The sequence below is a fragment of the Odontesthes bonariensis genome, chromosome 23, assembly GCF_027942865.1.
Source record: "Odontesthes bonariensis isolate fOdoBon6 chromosome 23, fOdoBon6.hap1, whole genome shotgun sequence".
Lineage (NCBI taxonomy): Eukaryota > Metazoa > Chordata > Actinopteri > Atheriniformes > Atherinopsidae > Odontesthes > Odontesthes bonariensis.
In genome coordinates, this window is record NC_134528.1 from 11,105,590 (window position 1) to 11,130,372 (window position 24,783).

Below are 24,783 nucleotides of genomic sequence, written 5' to 3' on the forward strand. Positions count from 1 at the left end.
CCACAAAAAAAAGAAACCACGCAGCCAATACATTTTCAGTTCAGACCACATTTACCTTAATACTGGGATGAGCGGAAGCTGGCATGCATGTCCTTGACTTTCTTCATGTCGTAAAGGAGCTAGCGTGCTCTACAGTCAAGTGTTTAAGCGGGCTGCGTTGCCAGGTTTAACAGTTCCACCTTTAGGAAACACCATTAAGCCTTAATTAATACTTAATAAAAATACTTAATACTACAAAAACTCAAACTTAATCAAAATACTTAATACTGTGCAGTATTCGCTGTATGTTATTTGAAAAAATGTATTGTCATTGTTACCATATTGTTATAAGCTACTATGCAAGTGTGAGCCGCCAATTCCAGCTTGAGGAGCCGCGCAATGAGTATCTCTGGTTTAGAGAATTAACACATTGACTCCCAAGTCACGTAAAACTCGTTTTTACTGCCCATGCGTTGGCTCCCACATGGTAAAAATACTTTTTTACGTTTTTTTTTTTTTTTTTTTTTTTTTTTTTATGGATTCTGAATCTATACATTCTAATGCACATTCTGTGTGATTTTTTTTTTTTTTGTAATTATGTGATGAACAGAACTGACATAGATGGCAGTCAAAAACTGGTGTCATCATCTGGACATTTTGATCATTACGCCAATGGCTTTGCGTCAACTCAAGAACAATTTTGATAATGCTGCATTGATTGTTGTGCATTTCCGCATTTTGTCCAATCGCACGTGTCGGTTTCCAGAGGGTGACGGTAAAGTAACATAAACAAACAACAAGAAGGAGAAGAAGACACGCGACAAGTCTAAGGAGGCGGTCTTATGAACAGGTTAGCTTTGCAACATGCGACACGACGCAAATCCTCTGACCCGGATATGTAAGTATCTAAAGTGCGACAGGCTGAAAGAGCGCACGTTTCACAAAAGCCCCGATATCTGTTTATTGTTGATTTTGGTGGATACCCGCCTTGGTTTAGCTAAGGATAGCTCGCTAATGGCGGCACCTAGAGACACGCAGTTTTGACCCACAAAGAGTTTAAAGTCTCAGCTTTCAAACGTGCCATAACATGTTTCAGTGGCCCTATCACATAATATGCTGTGACTGTACAAAAAACATAAAAAAAAAAAGGTTTAGAACGCTGGGATTCTACGACATAATTCTGTAAAAAGCGCCGGTATTCAATGTGTTAACATGAATAACACACCGGCACATTTCACCAGTTTTTCTTGGAATTACCAAGGTTGTCTGAAGGTCAACGGATTCTCAAAGCCACATGCAGTGGTCCTTGTCAGCTCATCGTTAAATTATTGTCGCCCAGCTGTTAGCGTGAAGCCTCGGTGAACCCCCCCACACGCCTCTCTGGTCTGTCGTGTGTTTTGAAACAAGCCAGAAATCCCAAATTACAGCCTCGTTTTTTAAAATGGAGTCCTCCTCCTCTGTGCCTCGGCGTGCCAACTCCAGAGAGACGGAGACGGGAACACAGTAGGCGATGGATCATTTAAAGAAAACGGTTTAAAGAAAAATCTTTACTCGCCGACTCTCACACTGTGCTACCCAATTAGCGGCCTGACATGATGAGTTGGGTGCCAGGAATCGTATCGATCACAAGTCAGAAGTTGAAAAGCTTTTAAAGTTTGTTTTTTGTATCGGTCATTGGCTCTCCGTCCCTCCCCGCCGCCTCGCGTCCTGTGTCGGGGTCATCAGTCTTCATTTCTCACTCCGTCAACTCCCATGTAATGTGATCACAAAGCCGTTCCCATTGATTCCTCCTCAAAGATGAATTCATCTTCTTATTTAAGACATAAAGATGTCACGTTCCCCTCGCTGGTGTCACCAGGAGGAACAGGACGGCGGGATTCTTGGATTGCATTCGTCTCTCTGATAAACTGCAGCTGCAACTTTGTGCTTAAGAATATACTTTAAATGTCACTACTAACGACTCATTTTGTGTAAAAATTCTGCACGTCTTTGGGCGTGTTTAACAAAATTAAAGACCCAGAAGAGTGCAACAATAACTGAGTCATGTGGCTTTGAGGTGGCACCTTTTACTCCCTCCACTGCTGCTTTCTGGGTATTAGAGCTGCTTGTTTGCTTTCAGGCTTTTTTTTTTTTTTTTTATATAATATACTCCCTGCAGGGATGCAGACTGCATAAAACACCTTCCCTCATGCAGCCATTAACCGCGGCTCGATCGCTCCCACTCTGGCTCTGCTGAGCCCAGGCGCTGCATGGCAAGTAGATGGGGTAATAAACCCAGATGTTAGTGCTGTCCTTGGGTGAGCCCCAAAGAATAATGGGCTTGTTTCCCCCTGCAGTTAGACCTGCTCCCTCTGTAAACACGCTCAGATACACTGGGTCGGGTGCAGTTTGATTGGTGAGAAGCCAAACTTTCCCCCACTTTGTCAGCATTGATGCTCGCTTTGTTATATCTCAGCTGTAATCCTGCTGCGAGCTGGAAGCTTTTGTTTGGTGCTTATTTCCTCTGGACGTGTGTTTTAAAGCTCCGGATCTAAGACTTAAGAATGGATGCCGTGAGTTTTAGAGAAACGATTTTTAACTCGACTGGGGTTTGCACAGAAATCCAAATCTGTGTCTTCGTCTGCGAACACCAGCCTGAGATGGAAAAGCCACGAAAAGGGAAAATAACGTGTTCTTTAGTTGCCCCACCTGGGGCTCTCTGGGTGCGGACAACAATGTGCTTTTCTCCCCTTTAAGCCTCAGATGTTGTGATCTGCTCTGATTAGCAATAAGCAGCTTACTCCTGAGGGGTAGAAGTCCCACATTTCACAACCCAAAGTACAGAGATTTTTGGATTAGATGGGTGCAACAAAACCAGAACATCCTGGAATTTGGGGAGATTCCAGGTAATAAAACCTTGCAGGACAAAGTCAGAATGACCTCCTACAGAAGAGCACAGTGTGACCTGGCTCTTCACAACGGTTTGATTTTAAAGGATAAGTCGCCTTTAGTGCAGCTGGTCTCCGGCCTTCGTTTGCACCAGTAATAGTTTCGTTCTTTGGGAACTTTTCAGGGTAAAAGCAGAGATGGGACCAAGTCACACATGTGCAAGTCTCAAGTAATTTTTTCTTGGGCAAGTCAAAGTCAAGTCACCTTATTATTGCAATTTTACCTGCAGAATCTGATCTTAATCAAGTGAAAAGACAAAGATATATAAGTAACTGTCAGTAAACATCATTGGCAAATGTGTCCAACCTGTCCACCCCGTATCATATCAAGCTAACGTTAGCTAACTACCGACTAGGCTAACAGGATAATATTAGCTAATTTGACAAGCACTTACTGGTCAGAATGGATCCCTTAAATGACAAACAAAGTTCGAAGTTATGCTAGATGCCTAACACTCAAGTCATCGTGTCTCAAGTCAAGTGCCGAGTCTTTAACTTCCAAGTCCGAGTCGAGTCTCAAGTCTTTTATTTTTTTGTCAAGTCATTAAAACAGCGACTTGAGTCACTTCAAAAGTAAGAGTTTGTTCAGTTCTGAGCAGCTTTAAAGTGAACATCTGCTCTGAGCTCACCTTTAGTGCAGCTGGTCTCCGGCCTTCATTTGCACCGGTAATAGTTTCGTTCTTTGGGAGCGACTGTGCAGATTTGCATCATGCATATGCAACGAGATCCGATGGAAAATGATGGCAAAGACTATAAAAGATGAGTTGTTATCAAGCGGCACAGCCCTCAGAAGCATAAAAGACGAAGCAGCTTGTTTTATTGGCTGCGGCAGCTGGTGGCAGGGTGACCGCTGATGTACCATCTGCTCGACTGAAGTGTGAAGTGAGGAGACGCTGGAACTCTGCGTCGCTCTGGAGCTGAACCGTGATCTGCCGGAGGACGACGAGAAGCGAGACCTTCAGGCATCAGTGAAGACCGAAGGAAGCGAGCCTCAAATGTCACAATTCATGGTGAATAAAGGAGGAAATGTGAATCCCCTAACAATCCTAACCCCAAACATATACTTTTAGTCCTCAACTATTCACCAGTTCAAAGGAAGTAGAAAAGTAAACCCAACGGTGGGAAACTATTGGTGAGAATTGTGAAATTTAAAGAGTATAATACCAATATTGTGTTGATAACATCATGTCACATTGGTGTTATTGTACAGTTTGTTTTTACAGTAACTTTAACCCTTTTATTTGAGTGTTAAATAACAAAAAAAACTTGGCTGTAGAAGCCTGATGGCTGTGGCTTTCTGTCGTGCTTTTAGGAATAAAATTAAATCTGATGCTGGTGGCAGCTGAAGTGAGATGGACCCTGGTGTTGCATAACTTAAGCAGGTGTAAAAATGAAGTGTTGAATGTCTGCATTATGTTAAACGGTCGAAGGTCATCGTGTCTCGAGCTGCTTCGCTGTATTTGGGAAGGGAAATGAGTCGGGAACCTTTGCTGTGAGACTGCAGAGTTTCTCCCTGCAGACTCGAGCAGCTGATGCACCTCCTGGTTGTTTCTTTGTGTTCAGGGACTGCTCTGTTGAGTAGAAATACTCTGGTTTGGAAGTAACACGCTGGAATTCTAGTGAAATAAGCAACAAGTGTTTCCTGCCGGGTTTCAGCTCTCTGGCTGCTCTTCTTTTTTTTTTTTTTTTCTTCTTACACCGATGATGAGCAGAATATTGTTTCCCAACACTTTGTTTTACTGGTGAAGATGGGCTCTGTTCGAAACCGCATACTACATACTTCATACTTCCATACTGCATACTCATCGATCAGACAGTATGCAGAGCGTTTACCCACAATGCATTTCGCTCCTGCCCGAGCCGAAATCAGCCGGCCTGAAGCTGATTTCGCTTAAGCTCTAAACTCTGTAAACTTTAGCAACATTTGAAACATTTTCGGGCGAGAAAGTAGTCGTTTAGATCCCCAACGTGTTGAAAACCTGACAAAATACCGGCTATTTACAATTTTGTTCCCACGAATTCGGAGCTACTAAAGCTAGCCGCAGTGAGCAACGCACTTCTGGTTATTTTCACAAAATAAAATACCCGTTGCCTTTCATCACAGGGAAAGCCATTACGATACAATTGGTGCTTTTGTTTTGAAAACAGGAAGTGAACCTACCCTCGTTGTAGTTAGCTTGAAACCAGTGTTGCCAATTTAGCGACTTTGTCGCTAGATTTAGCGACTTTTGGCCATCTCTGGCGACAAAAAAAATAATTTAGTGACTTTCGGGCTCAATCTGGCTGAATCTAGCGACAATTTAACTTGTTTTGTGAGTGACAAATCAGTTGCCCCGCGACACCCTACAGCCGAGACAGAAGCATTGCAGGACGGCGGCAACCCGGCATACCGTCATTTCCTGTCAAAACGGCAGTTTTAAGCTAGCTACAACGAGGGTAGGTTCACTTCCTGTTTTCAAAACAAAAGCACCAATTGTATCGTAATGGCTTTCCCTATGATAAAAGGCAACGGGTATTTTATTTTGTAACCGGAAGTTACAAACCAGAATATATAACCGGAAGTGCGTTGCTCACTGCGGCTAGCTTTAGTAGCGCCAAATTCGTCGGAACAAAATTGTAAATAGCCGGTATTTTGGCAGGTTTTTAACACGTTGGGGATCTAAACAACTACTTTCTGGCCTGAAAAGTTTCAAATGTTGCTAAAGTTTACAGAGTTTAGGGCTGAAATCAGCTTCAGGCCGGCTGATTTCGGCTCGGGTAGGAGCGAAAATATATAATATGGGCATGGTTACGTCACTTATGACGCAATCTAGCGACTTCTAGCGACTTTTCAGAGAGCCAATGGTGACTTCTTTTTTTTTTTTTTTTTTGGCAACACTGCTTGAAACTGCTGTTTTGACAGGAAATGACGATCGGCCACGTTGCGTTGCATCTTGGGTAGTTTGAGTATGAGTAGTAACCTCATGATGCATTTCGGAGAATCTAGTATGCATCTGGGAAAAAAGTCAGTTTGAGTAGGAGAAGTATGCGGTTTCGAACACAGCTGTGGTCTCTGAGGCTGCACACGGCCCAGCAGATGTGTTCATGAGACGCAGCATTGCCTCGCCCCTCTGGCCGGAGTCAACATCAGCGTAATGGTGTGTGTGATCGAGGTGCTTGAGTTCAGCCTGGCTGCTGTGGCTTGTCGATGGCCGCCGGCTGTTTGTTAATGGATGGGACGGGAGTGTGTGTTGGGTGCCCTCCAAGAATCAAAGGAGAGTTTGGGCGCACACGTGCATTTATCTGCCTCGCTGCCTCTGATGCTCTGTCCTGCAGCAGCCGAACACTTCCAGGGTTTTTGTTAAAGGGATAGTTCGCCTCTTTTGACATGAAGCTGTATGACATCCCATATTAGCAACATCATTTATGAATATTTTCTTTCCCCCTGCTGCGTCCTGTGAGCCGAGTTCCAGCCTCGTTTTGGCGTTGATGAAGGTAGTCCGGCTAGTTGGCTGGGGTTTAAAACATAAAGCGTTTTGCTTCTCAAAACAATATGCGTTCAAAAGAGTAATACATTTGCATCACAAAATCGTTCACCAGGAAAAAGTCAGACCTCACAATCTCTTGGCCCTATTTTCTCTCCCTTTGTATCGCTGCCGCCTGCCGACAGCCGCGCCTGTTACGGTGTTTGCTGCTCAGAAACAGGGGACTGCTCAGTCTACATTTCGGTCTGCACAGCAGGCAGTGATACGAAGGGAGAGAAAATAGCGCCAAGCGATTGTGAGGTCTGACTTTTTCCTGGAGAACGGTTTTGTGATGCAAATGTATTACTCTGTTGAACGCATATTGTTTAGAGAAGCAAAACGCTTTATTTTCGTGGCCCCAGCCAACTAGGACTACTTTCATCAAAACGAGGCTGGAACTCGGTTTACAGGAAAATGTTCATAAATAATATTGCTAATATGGGATGTCATACAGCTTCATGTCAAAAGAGGCGAACTATCCCTTTAAGGTGGAGGGAGAAAGCTGCAGAGTGGGATGGAACAAACCTCTGTGTTTCTGTGTCCTGCATGCATGGGTCAAACATTTCACAGCCATATCCCTGACATATGTATCTGTGACATCTGTGTTTCTGCTGCCAGGATCAGCTCGTGCAGAAGCTTGAATCTTCCAGCTACGACCTGTCAGCAGGGAGCGTCTCAGAATATGATCTGAAAGAACGGCAGACAGACTTAAGTTGATATAGACGGATACTTACTGCCCCCACTTCCCACTCTGACCTTTCTTAAACCTCTTCTCTCTCAACTGAGTCTCATCTGCATGACCACAGCACTTCCATTAAGCCTGTAATCCTGTCCAGGCAGCCCACTCTGTCCCCTCTGACTGTCCACAGGTCCACACGCCTCCACGCCTCGCCGCCTCTGAGGAAGGCCGCGCAAAGCGCCGCCTCAGCATGCATTATGCAGCAGGCAGATGAGTGCCGTTAACATACATTAATGGGCTCGTTTAGAATAAATTGGGTCTGCTGCAGCTGCACAATCTGTCACTAATGTACTCAGACCTATCTGCCTCTTTATTTATTATGTGTCTTATAGAAATGTTTTGACAACAGAAACTGTCCAATATCGCCGTATATGTTTGATGGAGATGATGCAGTATGTGGTATAAGATGTGCTTAATATTCACAATTTACCCCTGTTTCCTTTGATTAAATGGTAGTTTTAATCATTTTCTGTTAGTTATAAGTTACAGTAATGTAGGATAAGGTGTAAGATATTGATATTCTGTGAAAATCTTAGTTTTGCATTAGATGTGGAGCTCGACTGATACTGGATTTTTTTTTAGACTGTGAAATCTAATGCATCAGATGGTGCTCATGTGGCTCATCTTATAAATGCTCTATCTCATATTTACTCAAATTTAATTCAAAGTTCAGATTGTGATAAAACCCTGAAAAACATCGATCCACCCCACATCTCTTCTACATGTCTCTTGTTTTTCTTAAAGTGATTTATTAGGTAAAAGTAAACAGTTTATAAGGTTAAAAACGGAGTTAGTTCAGTTCTGAGCAGCTTTAAAGTGAATATCTGCTCTGAGCTCCTTTCTCCTCCAACACAGCCTGAACCCTCTCAGACCAGCTTTCTGTCCTTTCTTTAAGGAGTCTTCAGGAATAGTTCTCCAGGCTTCTTGAAGGACATCCCAAAGCTCTTCTTTGGATGTTGGCTGCCTTTTGTTCCGTTCTCTGCCAACATGATCCCACACTGCTTCAGTAATGTTGAGCTCCGGGCTCTGGGGAGGATTCATCCCTCCATCAGACCTGCTGCCACTGATTTTCAGCCCACTTCTTGTGTCCTTTGGCACAGCTCAGCCTTTTCTCCCTGTTTCCCTTCCTTAAGAACGGCTTCTTGACAGCCACCCTTCCATGGAGCCCATTTCTGATGAGGCTTGGGCCAACAGCAGATGGATCAGCTGAAGGTCCAGATGTATCTCTCAGCTCCTGTGTCAGGTCTTTGCTGGATTTTTTCCTCTTTCTTAAGGACATCACTTTCAGATCCTGTTCATCTGCTGTAGATAGTTCTTTAGGCCTGACACTTCTTCTTTTGTCCTCCACTTGTCCAGTTTCCTCAAATGTTTTAAGGACACGCTGCACACCATGCTGAGATATGCCAAGTTTTCAGCTAACAGCTCTTTGGGAATCACCTTGTTGCTGCAGAAATCCTGTTTTCTGTCTGTCACACTGTGTTATCTTTGCTGTTTTTCACAGATGCAACTAAAGAAATGGGAACAAATTATGTGTCTCTGTGACAGGCTGCTGGGAACAAAGTGCCGAATGATTCATAGGTCAGAGTTCAAGTGGCTTAACAAACCAAAAAATAAAAAAACACATTCCTCTGAAAATGTTCAGGTACAAGAACTGGACTGAAAAACTTCCAAAGAAAAACTATGAAAGATCTTCAGAAAGCCGGAGAACTATTGATTAAGACCACTTTAAAAGATTACAATAAAGTCTGGCTGCTTGGAAGGAAACGGGCAGAAATGAGGGGTGGATCGGGACCTTTTCACAAGCAGATTCTTTGTTTCAGTCATCACATTTAAAAATAAAAATCCAGTATGGGCCTGGACTCTTGGTTGTGTGCAGAAAGAGCCGTTTGCTTAACTGCTCGTCTGAGTGTTTTTTCTGTGTCTCATTTTTCTCGGGGCAGTTTGATCTGTCTCTTCAGGTCTCTATACTTCTGTTCTTTGCTCAAACTCGATCTTTTTGTTTTCTTTTTTTTTTATTCCTCATTTTTTTTTTTTACAACGCATTGCATATTCAGAAGAGGCAGCATGTAGGTATCTTTAAACAACACGCACCTCCCTGGCTGCATGAATCATATTTTAGTTTATTTTCTTTTTAGCTTTGGGTTCCTCTTGGTTCTGCTTTTTTGGTATGTGCCCCCCCCCCCCACCCTCCCACCCTGTTATGTTGTAGTATAACACATGTCTTGATGCATAGATGAAACTCTAATGAATCAGCTGTCTTCCTGTCTGTTTATTAGCAGTAGTGTGTGGAGCTCTTGGTGGAATGGAGGAGTTCTCATGATTCACAGCAGTTTGGTTTCAGTATTAAACGCATTCAGTGGGTTTCTCGATCGGCTCTTTAATTTCTCATCCATCGTGTCTCTGTGGCATTTTTCTTTTGATTCCGTCTGCGTCCGCTGGCATCCCGTCCGCCACCTCGCCCCGCTCTCATGTGTCCTGCATGGCCGTTTCTTTTGCACGATGTGTTTAGCTCTCTCAGACTTTGGAAAAGACTTGATGTCACACTCTGTTTGCTGCCCCCCCTCCCTCTCTTTGTTTATCGCCTCTCTGTTCTTTGTCTTCTCTCTGCAGGGGACGTGCTCTTTCAGATGGCTGAAGTGCACAGACAGATTCAGATCCAGCTCGAGGAGATGGTGAGCATGTGGTGGTGCTGTTGCTAAAATCGGCGCCTCTTAAGCCGCCAAACAGATTGTGGTCCTGTTGCTTTGTAGTCCCATTTTCACATGGAATATTTTTAGATTAGATTAGATTGTACTTTATTTAAAGTGGAAATTCACTTGCCACAGCAGCAACAGACATGAACAAGAAATAATTTTTTTTTTTTAATTAAATATTTAAAAATTAAAAAAAGAGAAATTAAAAAAAAAAGAAAGAAAAAGCAAGTACTAAAAATTAAAATAATATTGCACATTGTGTAGTTGAAATTAATAAAATATAAATTCATTTATATTTGAGATTCCTCAGGCTTGTTCTTGAGCTTCCAATAAAAGAATCGAGCTAACAATTTGGTGCCGTGACCCGGATAAAGAAAAATCTCTATATGATAGGATTATCACGGAAAGGCAACAACATGATCAGTGGGTGCATGTGTTAAAGTCTGCCGGCTGCCGGGATGAAAGATTAGATTAGATTTAATACTTGGGAAGACCACTCTTTCCTGTGCTCGAGCAGCTTTGAATGAATTGTTTACTGATTCTTTTCCATGTAAATCACAGCCGTTACGGTCTGAAATCATGTGGCAACATTCAGAGGAAAAAAGTAGCTGCGTGCCTTCGGTCTTTATGTAAATCATGTTCAAAGCTATTTTATTTTATTTTATTTTATTTTTTTGGTAACAATTTTTTATTTATTTTCACAAGCAAATATCAATACAACAGACAAGAGCACAGCTATTGAACTTACCCTCCCTCCCCCCACCCCTCTACATGGGAGTCAAATAACACCTACAACGGTTCACAAACAGTTACCCAGACAATTTTGTTAGATTTTCTTCAGTAACAAGTCTTTAACTCTGGTAATTCCATTGGACCAAGTTTGCATCGTCCTTGGTTTGGCACCATTTGTCCTTGCAGAAGAAAGTTCAAGATAAAGAATGTCCAGAAACGTATGCAGCCAGTGTTCCAACGATAAATTGTGGGGAGGTAGCCAAACCTGTACAATACATTTTTTTGGCCAAGGTCAGAGCAGCAAGCCAGAGTTGTTCAAAGCTATTTTTAAATATCCTCATTCTTTTGGACAATGGGATGTCTAATATGCAACAGCACAATATATCAGTTAGCAGCGAGGTACTCGTATCCAGTGAGCATGAGAGCAGCAACATAGTTGTTCCAGAATCGCTCAAAAAGACTGTGAAATATCTGCAATATGTGGATGGAACAGGAGTAAATGGAGACTATAATCTCTATTCCAAACCAACGGTTTCACAGCAGGTTGACTCGGCATCCGCTTTACATGCCAGACATCCTTCCGTGTCCTCCGGACGCGTCGTTTCCGAACGCAACCCAAGCACATGGCGTTAGAAATGCTGCTGTTGCTGTGCATGGAACTGCCTGAGGTTTGCTTTGTTGTGTCGGTGTGCATCCTTTTCCAGGTTTTTGTGTTTGTCTTGCAGCTGAAGTCCTTCCACAACGAGCTGCTCACAGAGCTGGAGAAGAAGGTGGAGCTGGATGCGCGCTACCTGAACGTGAGCATGACTTCCTTTTGGATCCAAACTCGCGCTTTCTTAAGGCGGATTGTGTAGATTGTGCAGTTTTGGGACCTAAACCATCGGTCGGGTTTAAAATAGAAGGCTTTATCATGAGGATGAACGGTTTCACTTCAGCACGCCAGCTCCAGTCTTTTGCAGAATGATGGTCGCAGATGCAGAGTTTTGTGTAATCCACACTTGATGTGTGAAGCAAAGACCAGAGAGTTGACCAGTTGTAACTAGATGATGGTCATGTGACTTAACGCTCTTATTCACGGAGGAAAAGATGAAGACTGAAAAAGTGACATTTCAATCTGCAAACATACGAATTGCGTCACACATTTCCCCCTAAATAACAGTAAATTACTAGCCTGGGAATTCCCATGCTGCTTTGAGCGCAATTTCATTCACACTGCAAAGGCAGGCAAAAATAAGGGCGGTGGTTTCCAGGCTGAGTTAGGGAACCAATCACAGAACGGGGGGGGGCTGCAAGACGATGACGACGTCTATGCGCGACACCGAAGCTTGTAGAGTGTTAATCCAACATGGCAGCGGACACAACGTTACCGTTCGATGCAGCTTTAGAAAGTGTTTTAAGTAGCTTAGAACGCAAGTTTACTTTTAAAAAAGAGCAACGTTTGGCGTTGAAAGATTTCATTGCCTTCTTCCTCGTCGAATTTCTGTCGCTCTACATACGTCATCTGGTATAAGTGATACAATTGGCTATGAATCGCGCGCAAAGCAGCATGGGAAGAACCAGACGCCATTTGATAGACATTCGTAGCTCCCAATAAACGGCTCTAGGCATTCGTAAACCACGCCTCAAATACGAGAAAATGCACACCTAGTTCCCAGACCACCATCTCATCGAGATGTGGACGCGTCAGCCAGGCTAGTAAATTGCTGTAAAGTAAAGAAAATCATCTTGATGATGATACGAAGGCCGTGTAATGACCCATTAAATGCTCCGACTGTATTTTTGCTAAGATCGGCCTCTCTGACGCTAACCTAAATGAAAACATTCTGTGAAAACCACGGAGTTGGTGTGAATCTGGCCTGAAGGCTGCCAGAAGTTCTGACGATTCAGCAGAATAGGATGGACGAAAGGGGTCTTTTTCTGATTGTTGTGGCTTTACAGCTCATTTGCTGTTCGGTTCAATCTTAGCACCCCCATAATAATGCCCCTGTTGACAAACTCTGATAAAACCTGCTACACATATCTTACAAGGACCCAATTTAAAGGGATAGTTCGCCTCTTTTGACATGAAGCTGTATCACATCCCATATTAGCAATATCATTTATGAACATTTTCTTACCTCCTGCTGCATCCTGTGAGCCGAGTTCCAGCCTCGTTTTGGCGTTGACGAAGATAGTGCGGTTTAAAAAATAAAGCGTTTTGCTTCTCAAAACAATATGCGTTCAAAAGAGTAATACAGGAAAAAGTCAACGCCAAAACGAGGCTGGAACTTGGCTCACAGGACGCAGCAGGGGGTAAGAAAATGTTCATAAATGATATTGCTAATATGGGATGTGATACAGCTTCATGTCAAAAGAGGCGAACTATCCCTTTAAGAAACTGCTGCTCAGTGAATATGTAGTCCAATTGTCTAATTTCTTAGATGCTAAAAGCTAAAAGTGTGAACAGGTGGACTTCTCCTGCTCTTTAGGGCCAATCAAAGAAGGAAGATGTCAATGAATAATAGTCGTGTTTAAAGCGATCTTCTTGAATGTGAATTATTTACAAAAATAATGTCAATCAGTTTTAGAAATACAATCTATCTTGAAATAATTCAAGAAATTGACGGGTATCGAGGTGAATCTTAAAACTGGACTCAGGATTTCACTCGGTGTCTCATCAGTGCTCGAGCAGAAAAACTTAATTATTGAATAACTGAATTACTACTCGAGGGGATTTACATCCATCACACTAAGACTCGTGATGTAATAAGATGGCTGAACCATGGAGAGCTTGAATGAGCTTAACTCTCTGGGGGGGATGAAGTTATGGGGAGTACAGCGTATCGGATGCGTACAGATCTGTGCTTCCAAACCACTGCAGCGCGTTACGTAAATGACTTCCTGCTCCGTCATGTACATCAGGAGACACAAACCAGAAAACAGAAGCAAAATAAAGAAGAAGAAGCAAAAAAAAGGAGAAAACACATCTTCCTGCAGGGAAATCAAAGCCGACTGCTCTGAAATGAATGCATGTCAGTGAGAAATATCATCTGCGGATGCTGAGGCCCCTGCTGACTTTGTGCTGCCCCCCTCAGGCGGCGCTGAAGAAGTACCAGATGGAGCACAAGAGCAAAGGGGAGAGTCTGGAGAAATGCCAGGCAGAGCTGAAGAAGCTGCGCCGGAAGAGTCAAAGCAGCAAGCATCCGTCCAAGTACGGAGACAAGGAGATGCAGGTCAGTGTGTGTGTGTGTGTGTGTTTACAGAAACTAGGCTGGTCCTCAGGTGTGTGCAGGGTGGTTTCACATGGTTTTTATCATCCAAAATGACAGAAAATGTGCTCCGGGTAGCTTCAGGCCAGCAGAAAACCTGCTGCTCAGGATGTTTTCTCATGATTCAGTCCATCTTTACTTAAAGTCAGAGTCCCAATCCCCAGCAGAGACTCCTCAGACCACCACACGCTCTCCTCTGAGAGATGCCCCTCTCTCCTCCTGATGGGATTTAAGCTTCAGTGCGTCGGGTAATCTGATGGGACGGCATGTGCTGAGCTGAATGGGACGGGGCCTCCGACGGGGCCACGCTGCATGTGTGCTCTGGAAGAGAAGGTTACCTTAGACCAGAGATACTCATTGGGCGGCTCGCAAGCAACATGTGGCTCCTCAAGCTGTAATTGGTGGCTCGCACTCGCATAGTAGCTTATAACAATATGGTAACAATACATTTTTTTAAAATAACATACAGCGAATACTGCCTCAGTATTTGTACTGCACTGGAAAAAATGCCCCTCCAAAAATAAGTAAGAAAAACAACAAATACGAGACGTTTTTGCTTGAAATAAGCAAAAGCATCTGCCAAGGGAACTGGTGAAAATCGGCTTGTCAAGATTTCTTGAAATAAGATGTGATATTTGGGACTTTTGAGATAAAAGTGATCTTGAAATTAGCTTAAAATCCTCTTCAAATGTAAAAAAAAAAAAAAAAAAAAAAAAAAAAAAGCTTGTTTCGTATGATATGCGAATCAAAACAATTTGTTTTCAAGACTTTTTCATTTAACAAGATATTCCAGATGTATTGTCTTCAAACAAGTCCCTATATCTGGCTGAAATAGAACTTGTTAGGCAGTTGTGTCTTATATTAAGTGTAATGAGATATTTTAACTAGAAATGAGACAAATATACTTGGTGAGACTTTGATTTTTTTCCAGTGTGAGTATTAAGTATTTTTATCAAGTATTAATTAAGGCTTAATGGTGTTTCCTAAAGGGGGCTCTGTTAAACCTGGCAACGCAGCCCGCTTAAACCACCTCACACTTGACCGCAGTGCACGCTAGCTCCTTTAGCCAGCGCGAGATGCAGGCACAATAGATCGGTTTTTAATTAAAAAAGGGCAAAAACCATGCTCATCCTGAATGTCTCACTATGATTACAACAACAAACTACAAATACAACATGAAGAAAGTCAAGGACATGCATGCCAGCTTCCACTCATCCCAGTATTAAGGTAAATGTGGTCTTAATTGAAAATGTATTGGCTGTGTTGTTTCTTTTTTTGTGGGATGTTTTATATGTAGAAATGCATATTTGCAAAAGGGGACTTTAGTATGTTGTGGTAAAAGTGGCTCTTCCCTTGATTTTGCTCTGCCAATGTGGCTCTTGTGGAAAAAAATAGTGAGTATCACTGCCTTAGACTGTCGGAGCATTGTTCTGTGTGGTTTTTCATTTCTCCATCTTGGATACATTGGGTGACGGTGAGTTCTCGGACAAATCGGGTTGATTTCAGTGTGTGAAGAATCTTAAAAGCTGAATATTTAAACATGGTTAAAAACAACAAAGACCAAACCAAACCTGTAATGATTCCACATCTCTGTAACTGCGCCGGCTGTCCGTCACCCTACCTGCCGCCCTCCTCTGTGTTGCATAACGGCTGCTATGTGGGGCAGGTGGGGGGGCAGGTGGAGGCATTTTCCTCTTGTGTTCAGGTAACTGCTCGAGCGGAGGTGTGATTAGTCTGAACGCGTCTCTGTGCTGCTGTCTGTAGGCGTCGTGGTGACACATGGTGGGCGGGCCCTCTTACACAACCTGCACAGGAGAGGCTGCTGCCGTGCGTTTGCTGCCCCAGCGGCTGCTCTTCAGCTCAGTCGGAGGCTGATTGAGGAGAATTCTGTAGATTTCTGCTGTTTGGAAGGAAGAGCGCAGATGTTTCCTCATTTTTATCGTTTTTGCCGGTAGTTACATGCAAGTTTTAGTTGTCACGGGGCCCTGCACAGCTTCTGGGAGCAGCAGGTGTAGCTTTGTTGATTTATCAAATTTATTTGTAGCACATTTCATGTACAAAACGATTCAAAGTGCTTTACATAAAATAAAAGCATTGCAGCAGGGAGTGGAAGAAGCATTAAAAATACATAAAAGAATATAAAGAGAAACAAAAGAATTTAAATTAATTTAAAAACAAGCAACAATCCAGATAAGGTCAAAGATATCGTGCAGATTTCATGCATAGACGCACGAGAAAAGAAATGTTTTTAACCTGGATTTAAAAATGTCTCCTTTTGGTGAAAGTTTAATCTCCACTGGCAGTTTGTTCCACTTGTTTGCAGCATAACAGCTAAATGCTGCTTCTCCACTGGAAAAAATGCCCCTCCAAAAATAAGTAAAAAAACCAACAAATAAAAGATGTTTTTGCTTGAAATGAGCAAAAAAATCTGCCAATGGAACTAGTGAAAATCGGCTTGTCAAGATTTCTTGAAATAAGATGTGATATTTAGGACTTTTGAGATAAAAGTGATCTTGAAATTAGCTTAAAAACCTCTTCAAATGTAAAAAAAAAAAAGCTTGTTTCATATGATATGTGACTTTTTCATTTAACAAAATATTCCAGATGTATTGTCTTCAAACAAGTTCCTATATCTGGCTGAAATAGTGCTTGTTAGGCAGCTGTGTCTTATATTAAGTGTAATGAGACATTTTGACTAGAAATAAGACAAATATGCTTGGTAAGACTTTGATTTTTTTCCAGTACGAGGCCTCGAGCTGCTCTGTGGGAGCAGCACGGAAGGAAATCATTGTGTAATTGTTAGTGTTTGTGCGATGGCTGGCTGGTTGAGCACAGAAGGGCGGCCCGCTGGTCGTTTGAGAAATCGATACTGGGGGAGCTACAGCACAGAAACACTCCGGCCCCTCTGGGCTTCAGTTGCTTATCGAGTGTGAAAGCTTTCGGTCTCAGCTGAGAGGAAGTGAGCATCTGAAAGGTCTCAGCCGTCAGAGCGTGTGCCTGTGTCTGTTTCACCCCCAGAAAGGTTATTTTTTTTTCCAGATTCTCTTAAAGTTTAAGGAAAAAACAGAAAGTTTTTTGGTGCAGATCCCATCAGACCATCCTGGTGAAACTTACACTGGAAAAAATGCCCCTCCAAAAATAAGTAAAAAAAAAACAAGAAATACAAGATGTTTTTGCTTGAAATAAGGAAAAAATCTGCCAATGGAACTAGTGAAAATCGGCTTGTCAAGATTTCTTGAAATAAAATGTGATATTTAGGACTTTTAAGATAAAAGTGATCTTGAAATTAGCTTAAAAACCTCTTCAAATGAAAAAAAAAAAAACTTTCATGTGAAATATGACTCAAAACAAGATGTTTTCAAGACTTTTTCACTTAACAAGATATTCAAGATGTATTATATTAAAACAAGTCCCTATATCTGGCTGAAATGGTACTCGTTAGGCAGTTGTGTCTTATATAAAGTGTAATGAGATACTCGATGAGACAAATATACTTGGTAAGATTTAGATTTTTTTTTCCAGATTCTCTTAAAGTTTAAGGAAAAAACAGAAAGTTTTTTGGTGCAGATCCCATCAGACCATCCTGGTGAAACTTACGTCATGTTGTTGTTGTTGTCTTGTAGTTATTTTTACACCTTTGTGCATCGTGCTGGCATGTGTTTGGACCCCCTGAGCAGCCTTTATGCAGTCTGCTGCACATTCAGGTGGCCAGATCCCTGCTGTGCTTCGTGTTGGCCCTCACGAATAGCTGACGGCACTCAAAGGTGACAAAACAGAACCGTGACTTTTCCAACGTACAATATGGTGTGTGCAGTATGTATCTGGGTGCTGACAGACGGCACGTTTGTGCAAAGCTTCCCAGTTTGAGGCCGCCGTCCTCCCCATGACTTTAAAACAACGATGCACAAACCCAGAGGGTCATCATGTCACATTTATTTTGTCTGTGGGGACCACATTTTATTCCAGTCTGCTCAGAAACCCATCATGTGCATCATAAAGGGTTAGTTCGCCTCTTTTGACATGAAGCTGTGTGACATCCCATATTAACAACATCATTTATGAACATTTTCTTACCCCCTGCTGCGTCCTGTGAGCCGAGTTCCAGCCTCGTTTTGTGTTGACGAAAGTAGTCGGGCTAGTTGGCTGGGGCCACAAAAATAAAGCGTTTTGCTTCTCAAAACAATATGCGTTCAAAAGAGTAATACATTTGCATCACAAAACCGTTCTCCAGGAAAAAGTCAGACCTCACAATCGCTTGGCCCTATTTTCTCTCCCTTAGTATCACTGCGTGCTGTGCAGACCGAGCAGCAAACACCGTAACAGGCGCGGCTGTCGGCAGGCTCTGGCCCCTCCTGTACACTGCTTCTATGTTGGCAGACCACTCCAGTTTATGATCCAGCACCACACCCAGGTATTTGCGGTCTGAACAGTCTCCATTCCCCTCCATCAATGCAGACTGACTGGTATGGGGTTTTAGATCTCCTGAAGTCCACCACCAGATCTTTGGACTTGGTGGTGTTCAGGAGCAAACAGTTCTTTTTGCTCCAGTCAGTAAAGGCCTCCACAAGGTCCCTGTACTCCTTCTTCAGTTCACCATGCACACATGCCACAACAGCCGTATCATCAGAATACTTCTGTGTGACTCTGAGTTGTACCTGAAGTCTGATGTGTACAGGGTGAAAAGAAAAGGAGCCAAAACAGTACCCTGCGGAGCCCCAGTACTGCATTCCAGTGTTCCAGAAACACATTTCCCCATCCTGACATACTGTGGTCTGGCAGACAAATAGTCTATAATCCACAATGTCAGGGAGGGGGCCACACGCATACCGAGTAGCTTGTCTTTCAGTATGGGAGGCCGTATGGTGTTGAAGGCACTGAAGAAGTCAAAGAACATGATTCTCACATATGAACCAGGCACGTCCAGATAAGCATATGCCTGATGCAACATGTACAGAATCGCGTCTTCCACTCCTATGTGTTTCTGGTAGGCAAACTGGAGGGGGTCAAGAGCCTCAGCAACCTGCAATCTCATGCGACGAACAAGAAGTCTCTCCAAGGTCTTCATGATATGAGATGTCAAAGCCACCGGTCTGTAGTCATTCAGCTCCACTGGTTGCCCTAATTTGGGCACCGGTATGAGACAAAAAGTTTTCCACAGTACTAGGACTTTTTCCATCTGAATGCTCATATTGAAGAGCCTCTGAAGAGGGACTGCTAGTTGACCAGCACAGTCATACGGCTTCATGTCAAAAGAGGCGAACTATCCTTTTAAGGAAAAGTTGAGAAATCGCCAAAGAAATGAGATTTTGTTCTCACGTCTTCCAAAAAACTAAAGGTCAGGGTTTCTCTCCTTTTTAAATGTTAGAGGAGCTACAAGTTGGACCCGGATGCATCTTCAGAAGTCGTTTCCACTTGAACAAGCAGACCTCTTTCTCCTGTAGAGATGCCAAATATCAGGTTTCATCTTTCAGCTCAGAAGATGAAATTCTTCCAGTATGTGAAGCTTCATAACCGGAACCAGCCCAGCGACTTAAATCTCTTTCATGCCGCAGGCAGGGAAATAACACCAAGGTTTATTACTTTGTGTTTTCTTTCATCTCATCGAGACAAAAAAAAAAAAAGTCGAGCTATTCTTAAAGTGCAGCTCTTCTTTAATCTCTGACACATCTGAATTTAATTTGCATACAGTTAAACAGCATTTGACTATCCATGGCTGAGGTTGGTTACACTTGAAGAAAACATCTAAATCCTCAAATAAATCGATAAATACCGGACATGCTCGCCGTCCAAGCGTACGTTTTTAATGCTGATTGTGCTCGCTGTCAGCGGACGGCGGCGGCAGGTCGAGAGTGGCTGATTGGCAGGAGCGTGGAAGGCTGGTTGGAATCTAATTTAAGGCTCCATATTTGAGTTACCACAATGTCTGCTGCAGGCAGAATGTTTTCCAGCTGCATGAATAATGCAAAGTGAACTAAGCTGTGGTAGATGCGTGAACTTTAATGTACTATTTTAGATGATTGCATTTAAATAGCATAAAAGTTTCCAAACTTGCACAAAAATGAGGCAAGAAAATCTGATTATTTCTGTTTTATATCCAAATAAGCTGAATGCTCAATTGTATTTAACATAGGATGTAAAAGTATGATGTGGTTGTGGCTTTAAGTGATTAATATCCAGAGGTGGGTAGAGTAGCCAAAAATTAGTAAGTAAAAGTACTGTTACTTCAGAATAATATGACTCAAGTAAAAGTAAAAAGTAGTCATCCAAATAATTACTTGAGTAAGAGTAAAAAAGTGCTTGGTGAAAAAATGACTCAAGTACTGAGTAACTGTTGAGTAACGTCTGATTTATTTGTTAACACAAGCATTCAATCAGACAGACAAAAATACTAAATAATCATCTTTAGGCAAATTAGAGTTCATCCAATTGATAAAATAAATTAAAATTAATTGATTAATTACAAAATAGCTTAAATTAAAAATAATCCAGGTAAATTCAAGTACTTCACTAAAATATAAGAGACTTAGGAAATGTTTAAAACATATGTAACACATATGTAACCTAAAAAACAAACATTCACCTATCCATGGGGGAAAAAAATGAATTTAGGAAACTTAGCGCTACATGTTTCCTCAAGTTAGATGTTGAGTTTCTGCTGAAATGTGCGTTTGTTTTGGTTGACACAGAAGACACATAATGTAGCTGCTGTTTCTCACTCTTTGTAAGGTAAACATGCTTTCAGTATGAGGCCTCGTCTGCGTCTGCATTTCCCACCGTTGATTCTGACATTTTTCATCTGTTTCTTTGTTTGTTTGCTACGACTGTAAACTGTAAAGCTAACCCGTCCCGCCGCTGAGATTGAGTATGGTCACGTGACCAGACTGCACGGCTACGTCTGATTGGTGGAACACAGTCAGGTGGTAGAGCCTTTGGCGGAAGTCTCTCTCTCTGTCAGAATACAACATTAAAATGAGGCGTACGCGGGGGGATAAAAATAATGAGGCGTAGAATACCAAAGAGGTAAGAAGAAAAGTAACCAGCTCATTGTAGCCTAATGTAGCGGAGTAAGAGGACAGTTTCTGCTGCACACATCTGCTCAAGTAAATGTAACTCGTTACTATATTTCTGGAATAAGTTGCTCATTTTGACTCAGAACTGATTTAAAACACAAAAAAAAACAGGACAAATGAAAAAGATTTTGGTGTAAAACAGTAGAAGAAGAAACAGTTGGTGGTTAGGCTGACATGAAAGCCTAAGACCACACGCAGCATCTCTTGGGTCTCAGCTTGTGGATGATGAGGTCATCGTCTTCCATCCTGTGAACAGATGCCAGCAGAGCGACGCTTGCTGCTCCAGCTGAAAGGAACGGGTTTGACAGCTTTCTGGTTGTTTCCTTGTCTCGCTTTCAGGGCATTCCAGGAATGTTGTATAACCAAAAGGATTTTGGCTCACGGATCCAGGGTAAAGCACCTGTTGACTTCCTGTTTCCTGGCTCACAGCTGCTCACAGGCAGAGGAACGATGGCGGAGGAAAGCTGCCGCCTCTGTCGCGTGGTCGCATGTTGGTCTGAACCTGATACCTGAGCGCTGCTCCTCCTCCACAGCTTGCATGACTCACTACTTGCCCTCCTCTTCTTCTGCATCGCCCACTTCGCAGCAGCTTGTCACTGTTTCGGTGTGGGTGACTGGTGCTCAGACACTGTTCACCCCCACAGAGGTGCATTGTTCAGCTCTCAGCTTCACCACCACACCGACCACTTCTTCTCACTTATCGTCTAAAATGTCGACTTCTTTGCTCCTAAGATCTGAGAACTGTCAACAGCTTTCCAGCTCCTCGCTCTGACCCCTACACTCAGTTTTATTTAAACCTCTTGTATTAATTCCAGCCTAAAAAATGACCAAAGTATGCAGAAACATATAAAATGGTGTTTGAGTATAAATAAAGTACATTTACATTTAACTTAAGACTGAAAGGATGAGAGTAATTGCGGGGCGTCTGCAGCCGTTGTCAGTCCAGAGCTATTAGACCTGCTGCAGAGATCCAACTAACAGTTGGAGACAGTCGGTCACTGAAAGGCAGTCGAGCTGAAAACCTCTAACATCTCACTCTGCCTGAAGTCGATGCGTAACGTTGACTGACAGGAGAGGAGCTGATGGGGGAAGGTCTCCTCTGGGCAGTGGTTTACAACAGAAATGCCATATTCTTCCTCCTGATAGAATAGTTTTTTTTACATATTTTCTAAAGCATTTGTGTTATTTTACCTTAAAGTGTTTTTATACTTTAGTCTGTTTTATTTTTAAACTACAGTTGCCTCATCCCTCACAGCTTAGTTAAGGCATCTAAACAACTTGATTCAGGTTAAGAAAACATCTTTTGAGTCCCACCACACATGTTTAGGCTGCCATGATGAATCCTGCTGCTTTTAAAGGGCACAAACAGCTTCCAGTGTGTCCGGTGACGGCGACTTTCTCTCACACTAGTTTATTTTATATAGGTTTAGTCTCTTTGATTCAACATTAAAACTGATCTGGGCAAAAATCTGAAGCCACCTCCATTTATTCATATTCATACTTTTAAACTAGTATTAAGCATTAAACTCTGACCTATGAATCATTAGGCACTTTGTTCCCAGCAGCCTGTCACAGAGACACATCATTTGTTCCCATTTCTTTAGCTGCATCTATGAAAAACAGCTTCATAGTTTCACATTTTTTGTACATTTACGTTTAAAACTGCTTTCAGTTACCAAAAGAGTCAAATTAATATAAGAAATCCTAATCCCAAAATAATGAACGTTATCACATCTAAAAGTAGGAAAAAAAACAGACGATAATAAAAATTATATTTTATTCAACATCAAGATAAAGTAAATAAGATTCAATTTAAAACTTAAAAAAGGAATATAAGATATAATCTAATGACTAATTATGGAACAATTAATATAAATTAAATGATTAAACTGTTTTATGCCACCAGAAATGAATAATCTAGAAGCTCTTTGTGGGTTTGTGACGGTGATTAAATCTCAGTGTTGGGGGACTTGAGTCCCTCTGTGGACTCATCTTTGCCACCGTTGGTTTGCTTTATTTTTTTTACATGCAGGCTGCCTTTTGCTGGTAGCTCCAGCAGCTCATCATGTCTGAAGGTGCGTGGGCTGCGGACTTTCTCTGTAAACAGCTCGGGCTACGGTCATCGACACCTTGCACTGCGGCTCGGGGCCGTCTGGCACTTGGAGAACGCTGTTTCACATTATTTGGCACCACGGGAATCTTAAAAAGCTTTTAGTCGTGTTTTGGTGTGCAGCACTTGGCCTCTGCTTCTATGAGCCTGGAGGTGAAGCCAGATCACCTCAGACACCAGCAGCTCAGACACACTGAGCTGCTGGAGGAGTGGAGGGTGGATGGGTTTAAAAGCTGCAGAGAGAAAGATGTTTGTACATCTGTTAAGTGAGCAATGAATTGTGTCCTTTTTATTCCTGAGGAGCAGTCTGGTTTCCTGAGTGCCCGACTTGTTTTTCTCTGATTCATGGTGTTCACAGCTGGTCTGCGGGGGCATTTCCCTTTTTCATTCTCGCATGAAAGCGCAGCCTTTCTGCTTTTAATGTGTCATGATTGTGATGTTTGAGTCTGTTTAAACACTTTTATATGTTGAAGACGTTCAAAGCTTTCAAGAGAAGGTCTGATTCATTCCCTTTAGTCTTCTGAGTAAAGAAAATTGTCTTCAGTCCACTTAAGAGCCGCTCGATGTCACTTTAATCCTCATCAGAACTTGCGTAAAAAGATGATGACGTAAGGCCAGGCTTGCTCATCTGCCTGCTTTTTCTCCCAGTATGTGGAGGCCATCAGCAACAAGCAGAGTGAGCTGGACAACTACATCGCTGAGGGCTACAAGAACGCTTTGTCCGAGGAGAGGAGGAGGTACTGCTTCATCGTGGACCGTCAGTGTGCCGTGGCAAAGACCGGCAGCGTCTACCACACCAAGGTGAGAAGGAATGGCTCCTATAAGCTAACAAAAGCACGTACCGGCAATTAGTAAGATGATGATTTCACTTTTAGAAGTCATCCAGGTTAAATTTAGGGCAAATCCAGTAAAGAATATAGACATTTAGCTTGTACATAACCGTTGTTTGTGTTTTAAAGATGCAGGGATCTTTAAACGGTGTGTTTCCTGTGTAAATGGAAGCACAGATATATCAGAATATCTGGATGCTGGTGTGAAGTTGAAGGCGCCATCGGCTCTGATTTCATCCAGTTAACTCGTCTGAAGGTGTTTTTGTTTCGAGGCATTAGACACAGTTTGAACCACCAACAACAGGGCTTTAGAAGAAGTTCAGGCTCATTGTTCAGGCTGTCCGTACTCTGGCTTCATGCAGCCATTTCTGCCTGTAAAAGCTCTTTTCAGCAGAAAGTTGACCACAGAACAGCGAAGCTTTTAGCAGACAGGAAGTTCTGCTAAAAGAAGGGAGCTGGAGACCAAAAATGGACTTTATTCCGGCAAAGTGGTTGGACACCTCGCACCAAATGAATAAAAGGAACATTAGGCACATAGGAAAAAATGCCTCTCCAAAAATAAGTAGGAAAAACAACAAATACAAGACGTTTTTGCTTGAAATAAGCACAAAAATCTGCCAATGGAACTAGTGAAAATCGGCTTGTCAAGATTTCTTGAAATAAGATGTGATATTTAGGAGATTTTGAGATAAAAGTGATCTTGAAATTAGCTTAAAAACCTCTTCAAATGTCAAAAAAAGCTTGTTTCATATGATATGTGACTCAAAACAATTTGTTTTCAAGACTTTTTCACTTAACAAGATATTCCAGATGTATTGTCTTCAAACAAGTCCCTATATCTGGCTGAAATGGTACTTGTTAGGCAGCTGTGTCTTATATTAAGTGTAATGGGATATTTAGACAAGAAATGGGACAAATATACTTGGTAAGACTTTGATTTTTTTCCAGTGCA

The 24,783-nt window shown here is 42.3% G+C and overlaps 1 protein-coding gene across 5 annotated transcripts in view; it reads left to right on the plus strand.

The window, feature by feature from the left end:
* The window catches only part of baiap2b (BAR/IMD domain containing adaptor protein 2b), an 87,267-nt gene that overhangs the window by 46,534 nt on the left and 15,950 nt on the right, over positions 1 to 24,783 (plus strand). For all 5 annotated transcript variants that reach the window (XM_075458310.1, XM_075458311.1, XM_075458313.1 and 2 more), the window contains 4 exons: positions 9,759 to 9,820; positions 11,299 to 11,370; positions 13,648 to 13,785; positions 23,650 to 23,802. In XM_075458310.1, the coding sequence (XP_075314425.1) occupies positions 9,759 to 9,820; positions 11,299 to 11,370; positions 13,648 to 13,785; positions 23,650 to 23,802 (425 nt within the window). The remainder of the gene's footprint in view (positions 1 to 9,758; positions 9,821 to 11,298; positions 11,371 to 13,647; positions 13,786 to 23,649; positions 23,803 to 24,783) is intronic.